This window comes from Cyphomyrmex costatus, unplaced genomic scaffold (assembly GCF_001594065.2).
Source record: "Cyphomyrmex costatus isolate MS0001 unplaced genomic scaffold, Ccosl1.0 scaffold23, whole genome shotgun sequence".
NCBI classification, from domain to species: domain Eukaryota; kingdom Metazoa; phylum Arthropoda; class Insecta; order Hymenoptera; family Formicidae; genus Cyphomyrmex; species Cyphomyrmex costatus.
This window is the reverse complement of record NW_017276368.1, coordinates 2,449,933-2,475,400: the sequence shown is the minus strand read 5'-3', so window position 1 is coordinate 2,475,400 and position 25,468 is coordinate 2,449,933. Positions and strand designations below refer to the sequence as shown.

General features: G+C 33.7%; 4 protein-coding genes across 6 annotated transcripts in view; 2 read left to right on the top strand and 2 right to left on the bottom strand.

The window, feature by feature from the left end:
* Nucleotides 1-424: 424 nt before the first annotated feature.
* MICU1 (Mitochondrial calcium uptake 1) lies at nt 425-4,182 on the bottom strand. 2 transcript variants are annotated; one of them, XM_018540017.1, is made up of 11 exons: nt 3,995-4,182; nt 3,753-3,900; nt 3,363-3,522; nt 2,551-2,588; nt 2,361-2,475; nt 1,893-2,053; nt 1,637-1,753; nt 1,411-1,535; nt 1,196-1,323; nt 905-994; nt 425-734 (listed from the first exon to the last, which is right to left on the bottom strand). In XM_018540017.1, exons 1-11 carry the CDS (start codon nt 4,051-4,053, stop codon nt 580-582), a joined length of 1,296 nt encoding a protein of 431 aa, XP_018395519.1. In that variant the 5' UTR covers nt 4,054-4,182; the 3' UTR covers nt 425-579. The 2 variants fall into 2 exon arrangements, with proteins under 2 accessions (XP_018395519.1, XP_018395518.1); XM_018540016.1 differs by lacking the exon at nt 3,363-3,522 and adding an exon at nt 2,902-3,061 and having other exon boundaries at nt 429-734; nt 3,995-4,181.
* A 3,123-nt stretch (nt 4,183-7,305) lies between these two features.
* LOC108773996 (pre-mRNA-splicing factor 38B) lies at nt 7,306-11,644 on the top strand. Of its 2 annotated transcripts, none has more exons than XM_018539995.1 (6): nt 7,306-7,615; nt 8,211-8,494; nt 9,250-9,401; nt 10,073-10,474; nt 10,835-11,071; nt 11,302-11,644. In XM_018539995.1, the coding sequence occupies exons 1-6, from the start codon at nt 7,585-7,587 to the stop codon at nt 11,372-11,374; spliced, it is 1,179 nt and encodes a 392-aa protein (XP_018395497.1). In that variant the 5' UTR covers nt 7,306-7,584; the 3' UTR covers nt 11,375-11,644. The 2 variants fall into 2 exon arrangements, with proteins under 2 accessions (XP_018395497.1, XP_018395496.1); XM_018539994.1 differs by having other exon boundaries at nt 9,238-9,401.
* Nucleotides 11,645-12,233: 589 nt separating this feature from the next.
* LOC108774074 (glycosaminoglycan xylosylkinase) lies at nt 12,234-15,656 on the top strand. The gene is made up of 6 exons (XM_018540085.1): nt 12,234-12,306; nt 13,540-13,911; nt 14,077-14,377; nt 14,577-14,845; nt 14,998-15,224; nt 15,408-15,656. The coding sequence occupies exons 1-6, from the start codon at nt 12,289-12,291 to the stop codon at nt 15,634-15,636; spliced, it is 1,416 nt and encodes a 471-aa protein (XP_018395587.1). The 5' UTR covers nt 12,234-12,288; the 3' UTR covers nt 15,637-15,656.
* A 2,455-nt stretch (nt 15,657-18,111) lies between these two features.
* The window catches only part of sick (sickie), a 115,831-nt gene continuing 108,474 nt past the window's right edge, over nt 18,112-25,468 (bottom strand). Inside the window, exons 16-22 of the mRNA XM_018539971.1 lie at nt 22,699-22,782; nt 21,921-22,574; nt 21,199-21,734; nt 20,489-21,019; nt 19,872-20,074; nt 19,297-19,664; nt 18,112-18,882 (exon numbers count right to left, since the gene is read on the bottom strand). Coding sequence (XP_018395473.1) covers nt 18,724-18,882; nt 19,297-19,664; nt 19,872-20,074; nt 20,489-21,019; nt 21,199-21,734; nt 21,921-22,574; nt 22,699-22,782 — 2,535 coding nt within the window. The 3' untranslated portion in view covers nt 18,112-18,723. The remainder of the gene's footprint in view (nt 18,883-19,296; nt 19,665-19,871; nt 20,075-20,488; nt 21,020-21,198; nt 21,735-21,920; nt 22,575-22,698; nt 22,783-25,468) is intronic.

The window sequence follows — 25,468 nt, the reverse complement described above, 5'->3', positions numbered from 1 at the left end:
ATGTATACATGTAATATTATAATATGCACACAATCGAATCACGATTTTTACTCTTAGAATATTTACCTCTTAAAGTCATATCTGTAAGTTTTTCCAATAAATTGGTTGCGACAAAATTTACGAAAAGTAGTATTATTGCCACTTGTATAAAAAGCAAATTAAAATTATATTTTGTCCACATTGTTGTATCCTTATTGTATTTAATAATATAACTTTAAACTTGCAATCCGTTGTTGTCTTATCGAGTGAATGCTAAACTACTGAAGAGGATGACGCATTGAATAGGAGAAATTATGGTGCCTGCATTTCACATCTTTTTCGGATGATATGCTCTATTTAATACAAGCGTGAAAGTGTATTAACGTAATACATCATTGATGTAGGATTTATTTTTAACGTAACTATCTATCTTTTAGTTTACAAGCGATATATGCTCTATAATAAGTATTATAATTAATACAATTGCAAACTTGCGTTTTAAATATTTTATAATTCTATACTTTACATAATATTTTATTTCTCTCCAAATATTAATTTAACAGGTACCTAAAGAAGACCAAGTAGCATTTAAATACTCAATTATTTATCGTACGACAGGAGATTGTTGTTTTTCGCACACTTCATCATAGATTGAATTAACTTGACAAAACCAGTATCCTTTGGCTTTTCCAGGCCGCGCAGCACACGGTTCTTCATTACAGCGACAAACTCTCGATTGCTAAGTTGTCCGTCCACTGTGGAATAAGATGTGTTATAAACAATTTAATCATTTTTAAATACATTTTATATATTTAATATACATTTAAGATACATTAATGCTATAACTTATAAGAAAATTAATTGTAGCTTTTCTTAGTAAAGTATCAAAATAATACGGCATTTTTAGTCATAAAAATTAACTCACTGTTTTCATCGAAAATTGTGTATACCACTTGAATGATATGATCACTTAGATCAACATGTGCTACAGTTTTTGCTACATGTTTTAATGTCGCTGCAATATTATATTACAGAATTATACATATATCCATAAATAATTAATATAGCAATAAGAATGCAGCGTTGCGTTTACTTGAAATTTTTAATTACCTATGATTGACTGATTGTTTCTTACAATTAACGAACCATAATTATTTTGTTTCAGTTTCAATTAGAATATTTGTAACTTGTAACTAGCCATTATTATTTTATATACCTTGATCGATAGATGCGCCAGCTATATGATAAAATGTGAGAGCTGTATCAACATCGTTAATATTGTTTAAAAAGTGGAAAAACTTGAGGTATTCTTCTTTACTGATCCCTTTCGGATTTTCTTTAAAGCTATAAATAATTATGATATTTAACTACGTAATATTTTTGAAAATTTTAGATTTTATAGATATAAAGATTAAATATTTTTCCACTCACGTCTTTTTTACTCTCTTCAACATTTTTGCCTTCTTTTTCGCTGGATATCCAGCATAAGCCAATAACAATTCTGTAAAATCTACCTCAGTAATGTTGCCATACTCGTCTGGATTTCGTCGTTCAAACTAAGCAAATATATATATATATATATATATAAGTAAATACTATAATATAATATGGAATCAATGATTATGTACATTATGGCAAGTAGGATTGATTACCATACCTCAAGACTCAGAATTTCCCGTTGCAATTGCTGCTGAAAATCCAAGAATTTCTCGATTGTTAGCTTTTGATTCATTTGTGGTCCAAAAAAATATGTTGTTAGCGCAGAATTTACTCCCTAAAATCCCAATTAAAAAATATTGTGATTTTGTTTATTCAATCAAGTCTGATTGTGTGTGCTATGTAATTCAAATTAATAAGTATTTAACAATTATTGTTTATGATAATATGTAACAAAACTAGATAAATATTATAACCTTAAATGTATTTCCTGTAGTCGCGTGATCGCGATGTCGAGTACCTATACTAGTTTGTTGTCGTATCAATGTAGCTACTTTTCCAAACTCTTCAGAATCGACGTCACCATCTCCATTGAAATCAAACATTCTGAAGGCAATTTCAAAGTGACGTCTAGAAGCTGTAAAACAAATTTGAATATCATTGAAACTTGATATTTGTATCATACTACAAGAAGTTCAGTTGTTATACATTTGAATAAAAATACGTATGTTAAACTACATTACAATATTAAATCTTATTTGGACCGTGAGAGTTTCAAACTAAATACCGATGAGAATAAGTTATTTACGGTCAAGCTGGATCTTGGATGTTTCTAATATAATTTCGTGTGAATTTATATACTACGTATGTAGATTCTTAACTACATTATATTGCAAATATTTTGGATATACAATTAAAAATTAAAAAAATAGTGAACAACTTACTTGACAATACAGTCAATAAAAAGATGTAATCAGAGAAAGTAATAAGGCCAGCACTGCCTAGCTTGTAGAAGATGCTATCTTCATCCAATTCTAATTCTAATTTGGTGTGAATATTCTAAATAGGGAAGAAAATATTTCTATAGAAAAATATCCCTTAATTAATATTTTTTTGTGAATTTTATTTATGTACCTTTGGATCGTAACGTTTGTACTGATCCAGTCCAAGACCTGAAAATTATAATAATATAATTATTACCACTATACATTCTTTCAGTATACCGTCTCTTTATGATAAATCTGATAATATGATCTCGAAAAAATATAACAATATATTAAATATAAATGATAACTTCTAAAAATGTTAATTGTTTTGCACATGCAGAAAAGCTAGAACAATAAGGAATCAGTAAGCATGTCATAGTTAATTTGAAAATTTGTATCTAACAATGGGCGTATTCAGCAGACTCAACTGTTGAATCCACTGAACGCGCCCAATATTTCATTTAAAAATGAGAAAAGGCTCGTAGGGATATGGAATCACCGTCGGGTTGTTTCACGCCAGGTGTCATCGATCTTAAAAAGTCATCCGGCGTCATAAATACTTCGTGTATATCATTGCTTGTGACTTGGAGAGTTGCAAAGTAACGGAATACTTTGTCTGGTGTCGAGTAATGCCTCATACGATTTTCGTATTCTATTATCTGCACATACATCAATTAATAGATAGTTGCGAATTTTAAAATTAATTAATGTGCAAAATTATCAACTTTTAATTTTCAGAAATACTTGTACGATAATACTATCCATATTCCATTTTAGCAATCAACAGTTTGTGTTTACCTGATATTAGGTAAGAAATTAGTAGATAGGAAATATTTTAGTTAACAGAGCGAAGCAGGTAAGTAGTTGTTACTAAGATTTATCATAAATAATTGTAAACAGAAAGATGCAATTTCAGAATTATGTTTTAGCACAAATACAATAAAATTTAGGAAGCCATACCATCTGGCTGCTGCATATTTGGCGTGATAGCTCGAAGAAAATCATCAGGTGTCATATAGATTTCAATACCTTCTAAACTAATTACTTTCACAGTCGCAAAGTAACGAAAGATTTTGTCTGGCGTTGAATATGCTCTAATCCTATTCTCATACTCTATTATCTGTAAAAACACTTGAACCTGCATCGTTCTGCATAGATATATGGTGCAAGTAAAACACTAAAATTATAAAATCTACAGTACTATTCTAACGCGTATGAAAAAAAATTGTTATATCTCTTCCTTATTTTATTACATAATTAATCTTAGCTTTGCAATCTAACTTGAGATAATCTTGAAGAATTGTATATACACATATATCACCATATGGCTAATGTAAGTCTTTAATAAACCTTTCTATCGCGAAATCCAATCTTCTGTTTTCTGTTTTTCTTCTTCTTTTGTACATCCTGTTCTATATTTTCTACATTTTCATTATTCTGAGTCTTTTCTGAGTCTAAGATACTAGCAGCATCTACTTTAGGTATTAGGTTAAGCTTCCTGTAAAATATAGAATAGTACATTGGTATGTTGAATGATATATTTAATGTTTTTGCATCATTTGATTATAATTAATATTATTCACTTCACTTACCGTTGCCAATCAAAACTTATAGTTACAAGCATACCAATGCTACAAATGATAATTGGCATAATGGAGGAAAGGCGAAATTTTCTTCTGGTATGACCAAAATTTCTAAAGTTACGAGTTTGATTGTAATCATATACATTTTTCCTACAATTTTTCTGTAATTCTACAAGATAGAATGTATCAACAGTCGTAAAAAGTTTTCGTTGCAAGCACTGTCGGAATGCAAATGTGCTCCTGCTGAACAGCATTGTTTACAATCTGCACACTCTGAAAAAAGTTCAAAATATGCAAATTAATCATTTTGAGAATTTTGAAAAGAATTGCTATTATTTCAAACGACTTATAACCAGAGTAAAAAGTATACATACCAACAACGACATATAGACGGAGTCTTTCTAGGAAGGGTAGGCGATAATCGCGGAGAGAGGGTGTCTTTTGACTTCGACTAGTTTCGTCGTGACTTGAATATGTTCGGCTCTCACATGACTACCCACGTGACTATCCATATATGTAATACTACTATATGGCTAGTGCCTATAAGAGGGAGTGAGAGGAAGCGGTCCCAGAACCACGGTGCGGGAATATATATTTCCCTCTCTTTCTAAGAGTACTTTGAGTGTTGTGCGCATGCGTTGGATTGATTGCATCCGCCAATAGGAAAATAGAGTGCGATCAGTGAGATGACGCGAACAGGTTATGCTCGTTATGCTTATTAGATGTGTGCTGTTGTACACAGGCAAAAATGGTCAAGATATGTTATTTATGTGGCAAAAAGCCTAATGCGCCTAATGCGACTGAAAACATTAGTTTGCATAGGTATGAAATAGGTATTAGTTTGCACTGATTATCATGAAATTTCTGTAAGGGATTGCACTGTATTCTTATACACATAACGGCAATCTTGAAAAAGTTTATTTCATAAAATTAGGATTAATTTATTTATTCCGACTAAACTGACTCTGTTAACTGTAACAAGGTTATACCCTGAAGCGGAATCAATCACTTTTTCCTTCTTCCTTACACATATATGTATATTTATCCTTCTATTTATTATTGATGGAGGGGATGATCCGACGCATGCGCACAACGTTCAAAGTACGCTGAGAAAGAGAGAGAAGTATATTCCCGCAGTATATACAGTAGCGCAACTCTCCCGATTTTATGTTGCCTAAAATGGAGTGCGCATGCGCGAAATATGGCAGTGACTAGACTATTCCTTTCTCTTTTCATCCTTTTTTCGCTCTATCCAACCTATTTATTTAGCGCATGCGCACTCTATTTCCGCCAACATAAAATCGGGAGAGTGCGTTACTATATATACTGTGCTAGTGCGTTTTGACAGAGCGAAAAAAGGATGAAAAGAGAAAGGCATAGTCTAATAACTGCCACATTTCGCGCATGCGCACTCCATTTTAGGCAACACTTACATCAAAGGTGCCGAGAGAGAGTTGCGCTACTGTATATACTGTGGCCACGGTGTAAAAATAATAGGTGATTCTACTCATGGTGTAATTAGAAAGGTGAAGCATTATGTAGGATTCACACTGCGTACGACATCCGACGGACGACGGTACGATATCCAATAGCAGAGCTTGTTACAAAATATTGTTAGCTATATATCAAGAAATCAAGCTCTCCTATTGGATATCGGACGTCGTACGTCGGATGTCGGACGCAGTGTGAATCCTGCATTAGGCCGATATTTCATGTGTCGTACGACAAGGCTTTTCAAGCACGTTGATTGGTTATAGGTCAGAGAGATCCGAGAATCTCTCTGTTTTACAGCCAATAAACAGGCTTGAAAAGCCTTGTCGTACGACACATGAAATATCGGCCTTACGCATAATGGCGGTCGCTCAATATTTCAACCAATCAGATGTGTGCCTAAATGCAAAGCGCCAATTTTAACTTACTAGATAGATGCACGCTATTTAGCTTTTAATTTCTTATCTTTTAGTGTATTTGTTAAAATGCTTGAATGCGTACAATTAATAATGTATTGTTACTATTATACTGTTAATTATTTATACACACAACTGTCAAAATACACGGCACGGCAGCCGCTCACGAAGTTAGCTCAACGAGAGAATCAATCGACGGAAACGTCAATTACTTCGACATATTCGATATATGTTTTACACGACTTTTCTTAGAAAGGAAAAGACAAGAAACACAATAGCATAATGCAGAGAGATTAGAAGACAAGAAGCAAAAAGTGCATTCTAGATTAACCTTTAAATAATCACATGTTTTCCAAGAAAACTAATAAATTTATTCGCATCGACAACAACAAAAGTACTAAAAGTACTAAAAGTAATAAACATATTTGTCCTTACCTTGTCACTATCCTCTAACCTCAACTAGAGTCCCTATAATAAGGAGTCTGGCCAATCTTTCTAGTTTGCTAAAACATGGCGTCGTAGATATAGGTGTAGTAAACTGATGTGATACTATAAATATATCGTAAACAGTATACAATCATTTTAAATAAATAAAATAACTAATTTTTTAATACATATTGATAAAAGATCACAGCCTGTGTAAAAAGTAAGTGAGATATATATATATATATATATAATAGAAAACAAATTATACATGCATGCTGACATTGAAGCATCTTATTGGTTCTTGAGGCTATTTGAGGCATCTTATTGGTTCCGCCATTTTTAGCAACACCAATAGAATTAGTAATGATTTTGCCAGACTCATTTTAGGGACTCTAACCTCAACCTGTACTACACTACACTATCTCACCAGGTCTGTTCGCGTTGCTTGCACTTTTTGCACTTACCATCTTCGCTTTCTCTCTTTTTAACGCCGAATATATATCTATCTCATTTTAAGTGCAAAATTATTTGGGGATTTCATGCAACGCGAACAGACCTACCATCTTACTACGCGCAAAGACCTCTCCAGCCATTCCCCCCACTACAATAATTTTGAATTTAGGCACACATCTGATTGGCTAATTGTCACTGCGCATCTTATAATTGCTTTACCTTTCTAATTACACCATGGGTACATACACCCACGGTAATTAATTCTGTCCCTCGGAAATTTTCATAAAATGAAAAGTGTCCACCTTTCTATATTAATTGTCACAATCCATGCACGATCGTACGTGTTTTCGCTCTCCCCTTTACGAGATTCGACGAACGGGGCTCGTAAGAAACTTACGAGGTTTCTCTCCGGCCTATTCTTTTCATCTAGAATCCCTATACTTAAAACTCCAATTTCACCATAGTATCGCGCATGCGCAGTAGAGAATCGGATGTGTATGTGCATATAGTTTATCCGTCGTACGTAATAGAGTGCTACAATCAGCTACGTCCTCTCGTTTTTTTTTTGCACGTTTCGTCACGCTTCGTGAACAAGACTGACGAGGGTTTACGAGAGTTACAGCGTGTTACAGCGTGTTACAGCGTTGGTTTCTACGATATCCTGAAAAATTATTAAATATTGAAAATCTTCTACATGAGTTCATCCGTAGAGAGCAATTCGAATTAATTTTTAGCTGAGCGGGTTCGTTTGTTTGTCCTTGACGCGACCGATGTGGAGACTCCACGCGAGTCTCCCCGACAAATCATTTAAAGATGCAAATGCAGGAGGCTGAAGGTGCGGATGGTGAGTAAATATGCATTATAAAAGATATCTACATTATAAAAGATACTCTGCTTTCTAATTTCTCAAGTTCCCTGTCGGTTGTAAACCAGTCGTTTTCTTGTTTCTCAGATAACATAACCTTGTCGCGTTTATCGGTCTTATTCCCGATCTTTACCATATTATTCCGATTTTAATTCCAAACCTTAATTATTTGTCGACAATAAGTTCGTATTGCTCAAAATCCTCAAAATTTTTTACACTTAGAACAAATATAATTTATATTTGGGTATATAAATTATATTCGGGTGTTGAAAAAAGAGAGGTTGCTAATTGAGTGCAAAAGGTGCAAATAACGCGAACAAACCTAATGTTTCATTTACTTTCGTTTGCGAACTCTTTTGATCTGCTGAGAAAAGGTACAAAAAAGCATAGAACGAGATAAAAAATATCGTTGTTAGTTTTAAAAAATTTTCTGTTTTGTAGAACCATCTTTTTCACAATCTTTTTTGACATTTGTATTTATTGATTTATCTGCGCGTATACACAACATTTTAGTATCAATATGGATATCGATCATTTCATTGAGTTTAGGTACAATGGATTTTTCTTCTCTCAGGGTCTCCATGGAATAACTCGAGTGGTTGCGATGAGGAACGTAGGCCAGTTCCAAAGGAGGGTAAAAAGTCAAATGTGTTGCCACTATGGGGCAACGAAAGGACTATGAATTTGAATCCTTTGATTCTTACCAACATACAGTCGTCGCATTATTTCAAGGTGAATCTGTATGAACTCAAGACCTATCATGAGGTGATTGATGAGATCTATTATAAGGTCTCTCACTTAGAACCATGGGAAAAAGGCAGCAGAAAGACTGCAGGCCAAACTGGCATGTGTGGAGGCGTGAGTATGTTTTCTCAACAACATCGGATTTTTTTCTTTTTATCTTTATCCTTGTTTTTTAATTATTAATACATTTGTCGAAAAAGTCTAAGGCTTATGAGACGTTGCACAAATGTATTCGCTTGTACAGAAAACTGATTATATTGCACTAGCCAGTGACCTATGGGCAAATTGTCAGACGAGAGTAGTAAGGTGATTTGAATGTAGCAGTATATGTGTTTGACTCATTATAATGCAACATCAGTTATTACTAATAGATAATTTTCGAAATTTAAGCACAGTTGAAACCCATCTCTTTTTGTTTTGTCTCTCCTACACTCGATCTGCATGTTTAGAAAACAAATTTATATATTATTTTGATAATTTAAAAAATTACAAGTTGAAAAATTATGCAATAGATTAGTGATATAAAGTAGAGATGGGATTCTCAATGTTTGTTTCAAGATGGAATAAAGACACAGTATAGTAGAAAAGAATCATTTCTGTTAAAATGAGCTCTAATTCAACTATTGAATGATGGAAAGTTTGGATGAATGCAGTAAATGTTTTCATAAAAAATTGCAAAGTTTGTTATATATACAATGGTAGTATTGCCAACGCTCGAACAAACGCCTTGGTACTATTACTATTGCCAGAAACAAAGTGTTAACCGCACCATTAATTGCAGAATAGCATGTATTCGGTTCATATATTGTACGGTAACACGAATGTGACTTAACTGACTGAGGGGGGTGTAAATTTAGCGGTTCATGCAGGTGCGAGGCGTGGGAGCTGGCGGAATTGTTTCCACGGCATATTGTCTATTATACAAACTCTTCACTCTGAGGCTAACCAGAAAGCAACTAAATGGACTTATTAATCATCCGGACTCACCCTATATACGCGCTCTAGGATTTATGTACATTAGGTGAGTCTTATTTAACACGTTTTGTGATATCAATATGTAATTAAACATATTAAATGTATACAATAGTTTTGTCGTAGACATTGGCTGTGTTCAGCAGAGAAAGCTTCATAGGTTTATACATTTAGAGATCTATTGAGGAAGTAAGGGCAAGATCACCAATCATATTAAAGAATGCTTTTTCTGCTGAACGCAGCCATTTTTATAGGATGTATATTTTATCATTTTTAGTAAAGAGGATATATTTAGATTAAAAACTTATTAAAAGTACATTTATTTTGAAAATTATATTTGTGTTTGTTTTTTAGTTTATTGTATATTTCGTCTTTTTTTATATTTCAATTTTGGCTGTAATATATAATTGAAAACTTAAAGATAACAAAATATCAATTGTAGTATCAATCTATTAATTTTTAAATCTGTGATTATCTGATTAATATTAATAGTTGTCGTGTGTGTGTTCAAAAATTATATATGCGTATATACACGTATGAGAGTGTTAAAGCGATACATTTGCTTGGTTTAACATGAATGTACTAATTAAGATTGTTGTGAGTAGTCACTTGAATATCCTTCCAGACCCTGTAGGCTAGACTTGTAACGTCTAACCGTTCAAGTCAAGCTATAAACTGGTTACGATTATGATTATATATACACAGTACGGTTACAATTAGATATACACAGCCACCGGCAGACTTGTTCAGCTGGTACAACGATTATCTGGAGGATGAAGAGGAGTTAGATGTAAAGGCAGGCGGCGGACAAGTGATGAAAATGGGCGACATTCTTAAACAATTCCTTACCAAACTAGAGTGGTTCTCTACATTATTTCCACGGATACCGGTACCAATCCAAAAAGATTTAGAACTGCGGTTGGCCGAGCGCTTTCCGCAACAGCAGGTGAATGCACGAAACGCTAAGCCGCCAATCACTCTCAATAGCCACGGCAAGTATGGCAACAAGGATGGTCGTAAGGACAACGGTAACTTGACATTGCGTAATCAGCAACCCCGACATATTCCCGATAACGAGACTCAGTGGGGTGAGGCCGAGCGTATGAGCCAGTGGCGTGCCAGGTGCGTCCACGTGGTATGAATACAACGATCACGTTATTAATACTTGAATGAATACATACGTAGAAATCACACTTTTTTTAAAGTTAATTTTTGAAATTTATATGTTTTTATATATTTTGATGTATTTTGAGGCGTAGAAAATAAATCTGATAAATTATTGTTTTCGTGTTTTGTCTTGAAAAACATGATGATAGACTTGTTTAGAAAATTATTCTCTTTAATGTACAATTGTTGGTGTATATAACAAGGAGATAAAATATTAATAACATTTTTTCAATTTTTTGAGTATAGATCGAATTTTGCAATGAATCAATCGAGACAACCAATGTCATACTTCCGTTCGTATGTGTCTCTTTACAGAACCGATGAGGATCGTAAGGACAAGAATAGAGAGCGCGATCGCGATCGCGAGAGGTTGCGAGAGCGTGATAGAGAAAGAGCTCGCGAACGGGATCGTGAAAGAGACAGGTATAGCAGAAGATCGAACAGTCGTGACAGAAATAGAAGACAGAGAGATTATAAAAGCCGTAGCAGAGACAGATCATATAGAGATCGAAGCAGAGATCGTCATCGTGATAGAGACCGACATCGGGATAGGTAAGGGCAGAAGTACAATAGAGATTTTTTTTTTAAGTTTAGTTTATACACGCGTGCGCGCACGCACGCACACACATCGTTATAGTCACTATATGTATCATTTCAGATTGCGTTATAGAATTTTATAAGAATTTATGTCAAGTGTGTTTTATGTATGGAACACAATTTATTTCAAATTGTTTGCGTTTACAATTTTTCATGTATATTTAAAAAAATAATTTTGATTTCAGGAGAGGCTCACCGTATGACTACGCCACAGAATTGGCACGCGAGCGCGAAAGGCAACGAAGGGAAAGAGAATAAGAAACAGAAACGATTACACATTGTGTATATATTTAATTCTTTCTACGAACTATGTAACGAGCATTAAGAAAAAAAAAATGACAGTAGCTACCGAGCCAAGTCATCATCACCACTACCACCACCACAATCACGATCTCTATCATCAATGTCTGCACTACTTATGTGCGTTCACAGGGAGATGTGTTTTCGAAGCGAAATATAAGTCTATAAGATTAATTCTATATTCACATATAGTTTACATGTTTTTATAAAATAAATTCGTCACTATCACACTATTGCTTTTCATTGTGAATCCCACAATATTTTTACATCACATTCTTGTTATTTTAAAATTTGTCCAAGGGAATTTATCTTACGCTTTTTTTCATGCTAAATGAAAACGTATGGATACATTATACAATGTATTAAAAGTTGTGTATATTTAGCAATAACGATTTTGTGTCTATTTGAATCATAATTATAGAATAATTTTAGATGATTGCTTAAAAAAACTCATTTTTCTTTTTTGGTTAAGTTTTAAAAAGAAAATCAATACAAGTAATTCATGAACATCCAAATTGATCCAAATGTTTAAAATATTTAAATAGCAAATAGTTACAATTTAATATATAGTTTCTTTTCTGTAAAAATAAGCCTAGTTTAAAATTGCAAAAGCATTTTTATATATAATGTCCAAGAGTTTCATTCATCGATAGCTGCATAACATGAATGAAATAACGCATGTTACGACTTGATGGTACGCGTGGCTACATCGCTCCGGCGCCGCGCGGCGCGGTACGTCTTAAGTGGAGTAGTGGAGTCAGAGTGGTGAGTAAAAATGGCGACGATGTCTGAACGCGGATGAAACGTCGGCGACACTCGACGATATTGACGAACAATGAGACAGACGCGAGTTACCAGGTGACAGCGAACGCATGGCCAATTGCTTCAAGGTGTGATCGAAATTAACGTTATTGTTGACATTTGTTATTTTACGCGCTGATATTGATCATTCGAATGTTACAATATGTAAGAGATTTGTAGTGACTTTTAAATTATGAGAGTTACATTGAGTTGATTGTTAAAATTCGTGCATCTATATTGTGATCCAATTGGAAAGCGGGGAAATTCGGTTAATTATAATTAACGATAACTATATCGATGTGGTGCAACAATCTCACGGATATTACAAAATCGCCATAACGTCACAAGCAGGGAATTGCATAATATGGTCGCCAGTGACGCGGGAAATTTTGTTTCTTACTTTTTTGATATTTTTCGTTTGAAAATATACTGAAAAAACTTATCTTTTTATATTAATTTTGGTTGGAAAGTTATCTCGTATATCCTGTGATATAAATTTGTAAATAATAAAAAGAGTTATATTTGAATACAATTTTAAATTATTATTAAATCAGTTAATACTTCAAAAAGAAAGTTAACAAAATTAAGTTATTGAGAGTGTCCAAATTTCTTAATGATTCATTAAAGAAGGATGTATATTTCTGACTTGTGTTATTTGATGTGATTAATTATTAGTAAGTAATTTATAAAATAAACGCCATAATTACGTGATATTCTTCGCAATATATATTAGATTAATTTAAAGATTTTAACGAAATTATTGGCTCATTGCCCTTATCTCTTTATATTAGTTATTGTTTAATACATATTGAGCCTTATCACAAACAATTTTATAAAATAATTTTTTTAAATAAACAATATAATTTTACTATTAAAAAATTATACAAGGTATTTCAGGACTTAACAGGCAAATTGCGGGAGCATAAGTGGAAATAAGAAAGAAAAAAGTTATATAAAGTTTTCGACCAAAAATTCTTTATTACAAAATTATAAACAAATATTGAAACAGAACATAAAATAGGAAACAACTGATTTTGCATTGCCTTGAAATAAAAGTGTATATTTTGAGTGTACGAAAAGGTTGAACATGTTTATTTCGTATGTATTCACCTCATATTTATTATCTTTAAACGATTCAGTATTATTTCGATCTGCGCGTATGTTTGTTTATAATTTTGTAATAAAACATTTTTAGCCAAACTTCATATAACATTTTTTTTTTATTTCTACTTGTAGAATATGCTCCCGCATAGTTTGTCCATTATATCCTGAAATGCCCCGTATAATAAAAATGCAAAATTAAAAGTTTATAAAAATTTCAGATGATTGGCCGACGTTGCACTCTTTTCGCCTTGAGCATCCTGTTGATCTTAGTCCTCAGTGTAAACATCTATTTCATCCGAATGATCGTTGAGAGTTCTTCCTCGCATAGGACATACTCCAAAAATTTACCGGAACCGAAAGCCAGGCAAGATCCTTCCACGCCCTCACAATCTGATGAAAAAGATTTGCAACTGCAATTAAAATCAATTGCAAAGAGTATCAACGAGAGGATCAAAGAGGAGATTCGTTCATTGCCTTCCAAGTACTTCAAACAGAATACAAGTTATACTATTGTCCTGGAACGATTGCTAGCCGAGTTGACGATAATGCCAAATGTCCGCGAAGATATTTGGAATATTCCCAATAATAATGTTAGTTAAAAAATTCTTTGAAGTACTATTTTAAATTTCATAACGTAAGAGATACAAAAGATTTTTAGATATGATTTAGAGAAAGAAACAAATTGAAGAAATAGGGGTGTGTGTGTGTGTGTGTGTGTATTATAAAAACTTATTTATATACACATGTATATTTAGTGGCCAGATGCACATCAGTTGATTCCACCAGCAGCACCGGAACTAGGGACTATTTTGGAAGTTTTGCGGAGATCTAAAATAGTCCGTGCGGATAATGCTCCACTAGGTACACAACTGAAGCTTGTGCTGAATCTTGAGAATGATATAAAAGCATTATTCAAGCCACAATGGTACTCCAGAGATACTATTATACATGGACCAGTGTACCATGGCAAGGATCGTCACAATGCTGAAGTGGTGGCTTTTCATTTATCATCTTTGTTAGCATTGCGAAGAGTACCACTCGCTGTTATTCGAAAACGTATGTTAAAGTTAAAATGAGAGAGATTGAAAAAGATCGTATATACAAATTAGATTTCTGTTTATTTTTAATAGAAACTCTTCAATTAAATTTTTTTAAATTTACAATAAAAATCTTTATTAACTTTTTCTATAAATATTAATTAAAACTTTTTATTTTCAATTGACGAAGCACGAAATGTATAATACTTCTTTTGTAGTTGATCTGAGGGAAGAGGTTGGTAATCACGCGACACCTGCATTATACGCAACCATGTATCAAGAGGGTAACAATACATGCCTATACGGCGTTTGTCATTATTGTTCTCCAGCTGATCCTGTCTGTGGAACGGGAGATGTATTGGAGGGTACCCTCATCTTTTGGCTTCCACGATATTTAAGACTGGTGAAGCATCGTCATCCTTGGCAACGAACTTATAAAAGAAACAAACTTGCTGTATGGGAAACAGATGAGGGCTATTGTGATAAAGTACATTGCTAAGATTGTAAAATATATATATATATATATATATACATATATGTATGAAATATTTAAATATAATAAAAGTATATGAAAATTTATGAAAAATACGATTATAAATAACGTTTGATGTGGAAAATATCAAATTAAATTTTTTTCAGGTAAAAGATTCCAAGGCTTATTCACCGCAATCGTCAAGTAGACTCTTGGATTTGATTGATACAGCGATCTTTGATTTTCTTATGGACAATGGTGATCGGCATCATTACGAACTTGCACAAAACAATTTCCACAATCCTGCTGTATTACTGATCGATAATGGAAAGAGTCTAGGCAATCCTGATATTGATCACCTCGATATCTTAGCGCCTCTATATCAGTGTTGCATGTGAGTATAATTTATTACTTGTTGTAAAAGTTATAGAATTAAAAGACTTGAAAAGTCTTTAACATATTCTTATGTAAAATTTGAAATCTCTGAATTCGTATGTTAAATAGCTTCCTTGCTCGTTATGGCATTTAGAAACTGCGTAAAAAGATAGCAATTTAAAAAAAGATTATTTTATTTTAGAATTCATAAAACTATGTGGGATAGATTACGATTATTTAGTGGTGGATCTCTAAGCATCGCATTAGATAGACTCCTTGCACACGAAGCTGTAATGTCAGATGTTTCTCCACTCATCACAAAGGCACACTTAAATGCTATGGACAGAAGACTGCTTATCATTTATGCCGTAATAGAAAATTGTTTAAAGAAAAAGAAGTACATTTCTAATGTGATTTTGGATCATCGGTAATCTAAGAATAATTCTTATAGGACGAATTAGAATATATAGGTATAATAAGAATGTAAATGTTTCTTGTAAAAAAATAGATAGAAAATGAAAATTAATTGCCCAATTAACAGTTAATAAAATAATAAAAAAATTTTTTTAATAAGATTAGAGAGAAATTTTACGTAGAAGAATTAAAATCAATACTCTTTTGTAAGAAAAGATGAGAAAAAATATAAAAAATTCTTAATTTAAAGTTTTAAACATTTTATTTGGTAATTTTATAAAAAATAATTTATTTAATTTTTTTATTTAATTATTTAATTTTAATTTAATTTTAGTTTTAATATTTCGATGAAATGTAATTTTTGTATAGAAAATATAATTTCTTCATTAGAAATAGTTCCTTGAAAAGCATGACAATTTATTCTAGTAAATAAACGTAAGGTTTAAAATGAGAAAGGTCAACGAGACAGATTTGAATGCAATTTATTTGATGACACAGTTAATTATCGTTATTTGTATAGAGTTTGAAGTGCAGCGCTGTATACAGCGTATATATAAATACGGTACAAACGTAAAAAACCTGTAAATGCGACTGTATTATCGTATGTCTAACGTTGGCATGCTTCCTTCTTCATCGCAGACTGGGACACCATGCCACCGATCATGTACATTATTATATATAGTCTTCGTAGATGCCGTATTATCTCCTATGATCGTAACTATTCAGTAAACATTACATTTTTATCTTTCTTATATTCTTTTTTATGACAAAATATAAAACTTTTAATTTTAATTTTTTTAAATTGATTAAAATAATTATAATTTTATATTTACTTACTGAATAATGTTTTTAAATATTTGTTCTAAAATTAACAGGCAAAATTAATAAACAATATCAATTCTTATTGGACTACTAAATTTCAAAACCGAATGGGACAATGCCGCAGCAGTCTCGGCTGAATCACGGGTGCTTCTAAATAATTGCATGTGAATTTATATACTATGAATGTAATTTTTTGATTGCGCGCCGAAAGATACGTAAACAGCGTCAATAATCGTTAGACTGGGTCCTTGCTTTAAGAGGCCGTGAGCCGTAAAGCCGTAAGAAATTGACCAATCATAGTTGAATGGGAGAAAAATAATTTTCTGTGATTGGTCAATTTCTTATGGCTTTACGGCTTACGGCCTCTTAAAACGAGGTTGTGGACCCAGCCTTAAATTATTAATCAATTTAACTCGTGATATTACTGCGGTAGTTTATTAGTGTTGCGTTTTAAGCCTGAAAAAATTTCGACGCGCAATTGAAAAATTACATACGTAGCATATAAATTCACACGCAATTATTTAGAAGCACCTGTGATCCAGCTTAGACCGCTGTGGCAAAATTAATAGTTTATTGAAGTCATAAAAAGACTTCTTTTCAGTGATAAAGAGTATACAAACATTTTGTTGTCGATTGCGAAATGTGATACGTTCCAAGAATAAAGAAAGTAAAAATAAAAGATTACAAATAAAATTATCACAGGAGATATCGGGGCCCATTCGTATGGGACTTCAAATCGAATTCGCATATCTAGCGTAATCTATCTTGCTTTGTTTTGTATTTACAACGTTACATGACCAGAATTATTCACGTACCTTACGAACTAGTTAGAAATTTTATTTTTGTAGTATATATATATATATGTATATATATATTTAGCGCCATCGTCGTTCAGGTATGAATGTATATATACTATCTATATATATATATATTATATTAACATTCTTTAATTAAATAGAGCTTTCGTAGCAAAGTATGTATAAATAGACTATTTTTGCACAGACCATAATCCTTTCGAACTCGTTCGCTTTATCTCATTTGACTGTTATATGAATGAGAATCGTCTGTTTATTTATCCTTGAGATCTGTCTACATTTAGATAATTTTACCTGAAAAATAATCGGACGAAAGAGGAATTTCTGTTCTTTAAGAATTCCTCGGTTCGAAACCGCTTTCTTTTTTACGCCATTAATACTGTGTATACACCAACGACAAAATCGATGCGATTTTTTTCAACGCGTTCGCATCTTGTCGTGAATGAAAAAATGCGTTCCATTAAAATAGAAACGGCTTTCGCAAACGGCAGCGTGAAGAAATTATTGCATTACGTTTGCGTGTACTCTTCATGAAAAATTAATAGACCGAAAGAAATTGATGAACGATCATTTAGCAAAATTACTTGGTATTTCTAAAATGTTAATATTGCTAATTCTTTAAAAGAATAAATTATGATGATAAATCGAAAATAAAAAATGTATTTGAAATAATATCTGATCAAAAGTTAATATTTTTAATATCTTGAATTTTAAAAAATTTCCATTTATTTCCGTAAAATATGGAGACAAATTAAAAACATTTTATTTAATTTTCCGAATCCTCATTGGCTTCGGAAGACTAGATTAAAAACTTGAAGTTCGATCTCTACGTTGAAAAAATGTAAAACTTGTCTTCGTAGAATTATTTCTTTCGATTTATCTATTTTTCTTGACGAAAAATTGTCATCATCTATCCTTTGTCTTATTTAATATTATATATCACACCTGGATGCTGGATGCACGTAGAAATCTATAAATCTAGGCCAGCTTTTATAGGCATCTCAAATCCCTTTTGGTTCTTCTTTTTACGAAGCTATTGTTGGTATTAAAATAGTGCGATCTTAAAATAGCTGGCATTTTGTGATTTCTTTTAATCTTATTGCATTTCAGAGGGTTCTTAAACGTGCAATTTGATGTTTCTTATGATAAGGAATTATCGCTAATGTTTAATTGCGCTCTTATCTCGATTCGGAAGTACGATTTAGTGACACCTGTAAAACTTTCTTGAGTTTTAATCTAAGAAACATTGCACTGATTATTTTCCCTGATATAAAGATACTCCTTGTTTATAATTATCTTTTATTCATAAATAATTCTCTCTTGCTCTGAATTCGGCGATCGGAATGATTGTTTATTTCTCAGAGCTATTGATCTTACCTTTTTGTAGTATTTTTAATTGATCGGTCGTTATGCATATACACATGTCGACCTTTCGGCGATGAATTTTTTTTATGATATCTTGCTAATTTAGAGTGCCGATTCTACTCCTCTTGATGAAGATGTCGAACTACTCAAATCCTCTGAATGACGAGTATGCGATGAATCGAGAGATGTCACCGAGTCGCTGTCGTTACTATGCGGACTTGAGTAATTAGCCGCTTCTTGAAGCCTCATTAGCATATTAAGCTATAAAAATAGATATAAAAAATTAAAGTCGATTAATTAATGACGTCCTCGGTTACCATTGAACAGTTTACACATACGCACGCACGCATGCGAAGCAATATAAATAAGTAAAATTTCTTTATGATTAATATGGAAATTTCATCTTCTTTCTTTTTGTTACAATTGTTTTATTTATTTAGAAAAAGAATTTCCTATTGATGCGAAAAGATATATAATCTATTTATTTAAGAATTATTATTACTATTCAACGATTTATCTAGCCGAATTTTTTTTGATGATAAATATTGCATTTTACCAACTGTGAATGTTACATTACACATCTTGCAATTTCTTTTTCATCGTCAAATGTATTTAAACATCCTATATATTTATAAATAGATGTGCGTTTCAAAGTTTCTGAATCTCAATACTGACCAGAGGATCTCCTTCAGTATCACTGTGAGTACTTCCAAGGCTCTTCACGCTGGAGGCGCCGACACCGGAAGTGTGCCCGCTGGAGACGACATCGTATCCTACGTCTTCGGGTCTCAGACGTAGAAGAGCATCGCTGCCGCCGTGCACAGCATGCGTCGAAAGCCATGGATAGCTCGATGTGATGAATTGCGCTGGATCTTCCCATGTTAGTTCGCCATTTCCGTTCCCGCTTACGCGTCTTCCGTATAGCGTCAATCCTTCCCTGACCGCTTCCACTAGATAAGGTATTACTGAGTAGTTCCAAAGGTCAGTAAACCACACTTGAGATCCAGCCACTTCCATTGGACACGATAAAAACAGCCGCGGTCCTGTTTAATTATTAATATTATTATCGCAGATTCGTAAATATTCCTTTGTGATTGAAAATCATTGATTCTATTATATTGGTTTGGTACTGATAGAATTAAAGAAGATAGTAAAAAATTGAGAAATTCTTATTTAAAATTGAATTTATTGGACTCACAAAAATTATATCTTTTTAAATGTGGAAACATGTTTTAAATATTTCTAGTTACCTATGGTGACGTCAGAACTGCTATGGGTTTCTAGAAATTTGTTAAGATGTAGCCACACACGCGGCAGCCACTCGACTACTGCCGCCATTTCCGCGTTTCTTGTCCCGGCGCATTCGCGTAGTTCGTGTTCCAGTAATTTCCTTCTCAAATAACGTCCCAGGAATCCCTTGACTGGTTCCATGTGATTTGCGCATAATACCCACCTGTTTAATTACACAATTAAAGTTTTATTCATTGAGAGATCAATCTTTTATACTTTCATCGTTTGTAATTAAAAAGACTATATACATATGTATATTTAAACTATTAACTTTAAAATTAATTTTTAGTATTTAATTTCTTATTGACAATCTTTTTCCAAAACCTTTTAATTACATTAAGAAATTACTAAAATAATTTTACATTATACACAAGTACATTGCATTAAAATAATATAGATTAATAACGTTTTCTGTCCGATCGGGTTTGCACCAAACTGAGTTGGATTAAGCTCTACTATTGGTTGACATTATATGTTTTGCCAATAGGAGAGCATGAATAAACGTCATTAATCCAATCTAGGTTGGTGTAAACCCGACTGAAAATGCTATAAATGTGTTCACAAAAAATGAAAATACCTGAAATTATGATGTAATTGCAAGTTGGTGGTGCTACAAGTGGTCTGACTCATAGTACCGATGATAGCAGGACACGATGAATGCCTAGTTCCTAGGAGTCCACTGAAAAGTTCGCCCAGAGATGCTGCGTGTTGAAGATTTTCCAAAATAATCACCCTAGGTAGTTCATCAGCGGCGTTCGAATCGCATCTTTCGGCGATGTGTGCGAGATATTGGCGTAATTCCTTGCTGGACTTATGGTCGACATTGAAAGTCGCAACGGCAGCAGCATCTTTCGTATCATTATCAGCATCTACTAGAGCATGCGCCAGTTTTCCAGCTAAATAACTCTTGCCTGTACCACTTGGACCACACAAAATTACTCTACGATGTTCTGTCAGGAGAGAGATCAACCGCTGAACGATGGAACGCGGTATTAAGGTATCTACCGCCAGCCAGGAATAGCCTGATAGCACTAGATAAATAGTTTTCACGTGGCCGACTAGATAGCCGCAGGGTAACAACTCAGGATGCTGAGAATCAGTAGTGCATCTAAAGTAAAGTAGAGAGAAAAATTTGAATTATTTTAAATGGCGATAAAATAGGCAAATCTTAATAGAAAGCACATCTGTAGAAGTTAAAAAATGTATCTATTATATATATTTAAAGTTGTATAAGTAGAAGTACCTGCAAATTTATATTATTTTAATGTTTTTTAATTACATACGCACCTGGAAGCCTCACCGAGATGATACGCAGCGACACATTCGATGCCAAGACCCAGATTCGTTACGGGATCCACTCGGAAAACGTATTCCTTGAAGCAACGTCTCACCATAGAATCTAGCGCGTCCCAGCTCGTTTTGTTACTGATACACACATTGGCGATTATGCAATGTGGTGGCTCGCCTATAGTGCCGTCAGCGCAGCTCCCGGTAATCAAATTATAGTTAAAATTTCGCTCACTGCCGAGATAAACGGCCACATTGATTCTCTTGCCGTCAGTGTCTTGCTCGAGAACTGGTTCCGTAGTCGTTGCGCTCGATGGTACGACGGAGTGTTCGACTGGGACGTTAAGATCTTCCAGTTGATCAGCCGTGGAACTGACGTCGCCGTTCGACAACGCTGCGACACTCGACGCTACCTCAGTCATACTGAAACGTCGATCTGGGTCACTAGGTAGAGAGGATTGCGAAGAAGTGAGCGATTTTGAGGTCACTAGTCGTTGGAGACGTTCATTGTTCTGTTTCAAGTTCAGCATCTCGTACTGTAGAGAGAAAAATAATAAATTCACATGTAAAAATAAATTATTTTCTCAAAGATATAAAAATCATATTTTTTTTAATAAAAAATTTGAAATACATATTAATCCTGAATCGTTAAGGTTTCTTGAAAATGACAAATTATTTAAATTAAAATGTATGAATTTCTTTTCTAATAAACAAAAACTCACTCTCATCTTGATGACCGTGTCCTTTAAAGACTCCAGCTGGTGCGCTGAAGATAATGCTTCCAATCTGATATCTGTGAGCACTAAATCCTTCTCTCTCAATTGTTTCTTCAATTCATCCACATCTTCATCCTCTTTCTTGTACAGTGCTGAGCTGCTCTTGCTTCCCGACAAAGGATTCTCATGATCAGGAGATTTCTGACCGTTGCTCCTCACAGTTTGTGCTCTCGAAGACTCGTGTTTGGATGCGGTTGGCAGTCTAGGACTGTTGGGAGCGCTCAGATCACCACCAGGACTCTCCTTGCAGTCCTCTGCATCAGAAACCGAACCATGTCGGTTTTTGCGCGACCTCGAGAAGGCCTTGGAGAAGGAGCTGCGTAGCCAGCCCTTCTTTTTGTGATGACTGCTACTGGCCGAGCAAGCGCTGCTTAAAGAGTTCAGAGACGTTACGCTGTCCGCGGATAGCTGTCTTGCCATTGATGCACCCTGATGATTATTGCTGCTGCTGCTGCCAGTGCAGCCAGTGGTACCGGATTCGGAGTCACCTAAAGTATGACGCCGACCACTATTCGCAGTTGGACCGCTGTTCAATCCAGCTTCGGCACTCTGCTTGCGCAGTCTTTCGATCGTTTCTCGTAGTTCCTGAAGCTCGGAATCCTAAAAAATCAACGGCAAACATTTTTTTTATAACAAAATATTGTACATCTGTAATAAATCTCGATTAAATCCAGCATGATGTATTAATAATAAATTAATATTTTTTTAAAGTATATATTTTTACCTTCTTCTCAGCTGTAGCTGTAAGTTGCTGCAATCTCTGGGTCATATTGGACAGTGATTGTTCAAAAGCTGAGACCACGTGTGCCTAAAACAAAGCAAATAATATGCAACTTTTAATATTTATATATTTGTCAAATATTTTGAAATTCAAAATTTTTATAAAATAATTATATGTCATCTATTATATCATTATTTATTTCAAATAATACAATTATATAAATGTTTAGGATTAAATTATAGTATACACACACATATATATATACAATTATATATATAATTTTATTACACAATTTTATATTATACGAACACGTATATATTCGTTTTATTTTAGTTTAATAATTACATTATGCCATTATATTTTCTTATACTTTATTACTATTATTTTTTCTTACTTAATACAAATAGGTGTTTTTTTTAAATTTTTTTGTAAAAATTCATGAAATTGTACATGAAAATATGACTTCATCAAAGCAATTTTTACATTATCTCAAAAATAACTAGGTATATGTTTTAAGTACACAGCGTTTGATGAGGTAATTTTTATGAACATGCAGGGCGGAGATTAATTCGTTATAATCTCTTTTATGAGAAGTACCTATATCGCGGTCCCAGGTCGGAATATCAGACTCGTGTTTCTCGTCACGTAATTACTCTATCATCTAGACGTGTTTTCAACGTTACGCTACGAAGCAAAGAAGATAATCAGCCGTAGCGTAGAAAGAAAATGCTCGCGTCGACGAAACGCTCGATAATCTAAACTGGAGCATGCAAATTCTCTGTCGATTTCTTTCTTTGCCCATTTTCGAGCAACAACGTTGGTCAATGACTTTTCTTGTAAGCATTGCTTTTTTTTCAACACTTTTGTTATTACAACTTGTAATTTTAAGTCTCGATATAGCTTAGATCGGAGATATTTAATTTCAGCTTAAGAGTTCGCAGCAATGTTGTATCTAATATCATAATTGTGTTTCGATTATTCTTTTGAGAGAGAAAACAATAATGTAAATCTCGTTATAAAAAATGTGGATGTGTGCGTGATAATTTTATTTTTTAATGTTTTTTAAAATTCGTTTATTAATACTTCATTAATAATTCGTACAATATTATTAATTATATATTCAAATTAAATCTAATATTAGATCTGTCTAATATGCGGCATTAAATAGTTTGGTACTTGAATTTATATAAATCGTGAGACGAGTCAAATAAAAAACTTACTCTTAAAATCTTTTCTCTCATAAAAAAGAAAACCATTTAGAGAACGTAAAATTTATACTTAGTTCTTTCTAACAAGTGCAATCTTTATTTGCGAAATAAAAACACAATAGCTGAACTCGCTTTGATTGCTATATCCCGTTACGACGTACGTAAAGATTCCAAGAGATTCCTTCAGGATCGACCTTTAAATCTCGAGTGTCGGAGTCAGCTGTTTGCTATTGTTTCTACGAGTATACAGTGTATACCATCTTTTTCTTCTTCCTCGGAAATATGCGATCATAAAATTCTAAGAGGACAATCAGCGGGACTTTTGCTTCATGAAGGAACGAGTATGGAGTTTCGTCAGGATCGTGAACAAAAGGATCGCGGTGGGAGTCGGGAATTCCGCTCGTGTGTAGGTGCGATTCTAGAGTCGCACGTAATTCCAGAGGAATTATACCGCTCGTAAAACAGTAACAGCAAACGTGGGACATGTAATTCGCTGCCGCGAGCGGGTGTCTCGGGGCCTATTGTCCTACCTTATTACTTTAACGTGCAACGTGGAATGACTTTCAACGTGATTCTGTAGCTGGAATATGAGTTCTCTCCTTCGGACGTTGACCTTTATACTTTTGTAGAAAGGTTGTTTAAATTCAAATAAAACTTGTACGTTTGAGCTAGCGGTATAAAAAATGCAGATATATAGTAATTCAAATATGTAAGATATATCCAATTGTTTTTACATGACACATTTTTGTCAAAGTTATTATATAAAAAACTGTAACACATAGAATTAATTAAATTAAAATTAAATTTTACTCTAAGTTATACGATTCTCTACAGAATTAGACAGACGATAAGACAGTTTATGTATATCTAAAAGAATGAGTACTTTTTAAAAATAAAATAACTTCGACCTTTTCTCAAAGAACATTTAATTAGAACAAGAAATAGTGTTTGAATTCCGCGCGTGTATTCAAAGAAGATAAAAATATCTACTCGCGAGGCCGAATGAGGTCGTGAGTCCACTTGTACAAGCCTCGGTATGGGCTGTAAATATTGGCTCCCACGCTCGAGCTGCTAAAGTGCCCGGCTTCACCTATCGCCGAGATGCATCCGAGAAGCGAATACGTACACGTTGTATGCTCGTAAAATTGAAGATGACCCACCTACTTGCCTTACATCTCTCTCAAGCATTTTATTTTTCAACTTACGTCAGATTACGTTTGTTACATTAATTTATCTTCCAAATCGAAATTTGATATTATAAAATTAAGTCGATTCGAATTGAGAGTTAATATAGTTGCTACATAAACGTGCTGACTATGTTTTTACTGAGGCTCACAATAAGTGCCTAATTTGTATAATTATTGTCACATGTTAATATATCCCTGTATCAACTTGTTATAACAATAGAAAAAGTTTCCTTTCACCGGAGGAAAAGTCTCGCGGTTTTGCATCTCGTTGTGCATCGAGCCTAACGAAGGGTCGGCCAAGCCGAGGACGGACGGAGCTAAAAACTGGACCGGAAGCCTGCGGCAAAAACGCACGTGCCGAGGAGTAAAATGCATCGC

Coding starts and splice junctions, on each gene's coding strand:
- LOC108774074 (XM_018540085.1), top strand. Junction 14,846..14,997: donor ATGAGGGCTATTGTGATAAA/GTACATTGCTAA, acceptor AATTTTTTTCAG/GTAAAAGATTCCAAGGCTTA. Junction 15,225..15,407: donor CCTCTATATCAGTGTTGCAT/GTGAGTATAATT, acceptor ATTTTATTTTAG/AATTCATAAAACTATGTGGG.
- MICU1 (XM_018540017.1), bottom strand. CDS start 4,053: ATGCCAATTATCATTTGTAGCATTGGTATGCTTGTAACTATAAGTTTT. Junction 1,754..1,892: donor CTACAGGAAATACATTTAAG/GTTATAATATTT, acceptor TTGGGATTTTAG/GGAGTAAATTCTGCGCTAAC. Junction 1,324..1,410: donor TTGAAGAGAGTAAAAAAGAC/GTGAGTGGAAAA, acceptor AATTATTTATAG/CTTTAAAGAAAATCCGAAAG.
- LOC108773996 (XM_018539994.1), top strand. CDS start 7,585: ATGCAAATGCAGGAGGCTGAAGGTGCGGATG. Junction 8,495..9,237: donor AAACTGGCATGTGTGGAGGC/GTGAGTATGTTT, acceptor GTGTAAATTTAG/CGGTTCATGCAGGTGCGAGG. Junction 9,402..10,072: donor CTAGGATTTATGTACATTAG/GTGAGTCTTATT, acceptor GGTTACAATTAG/ATATACACAGCCACCGGCAG.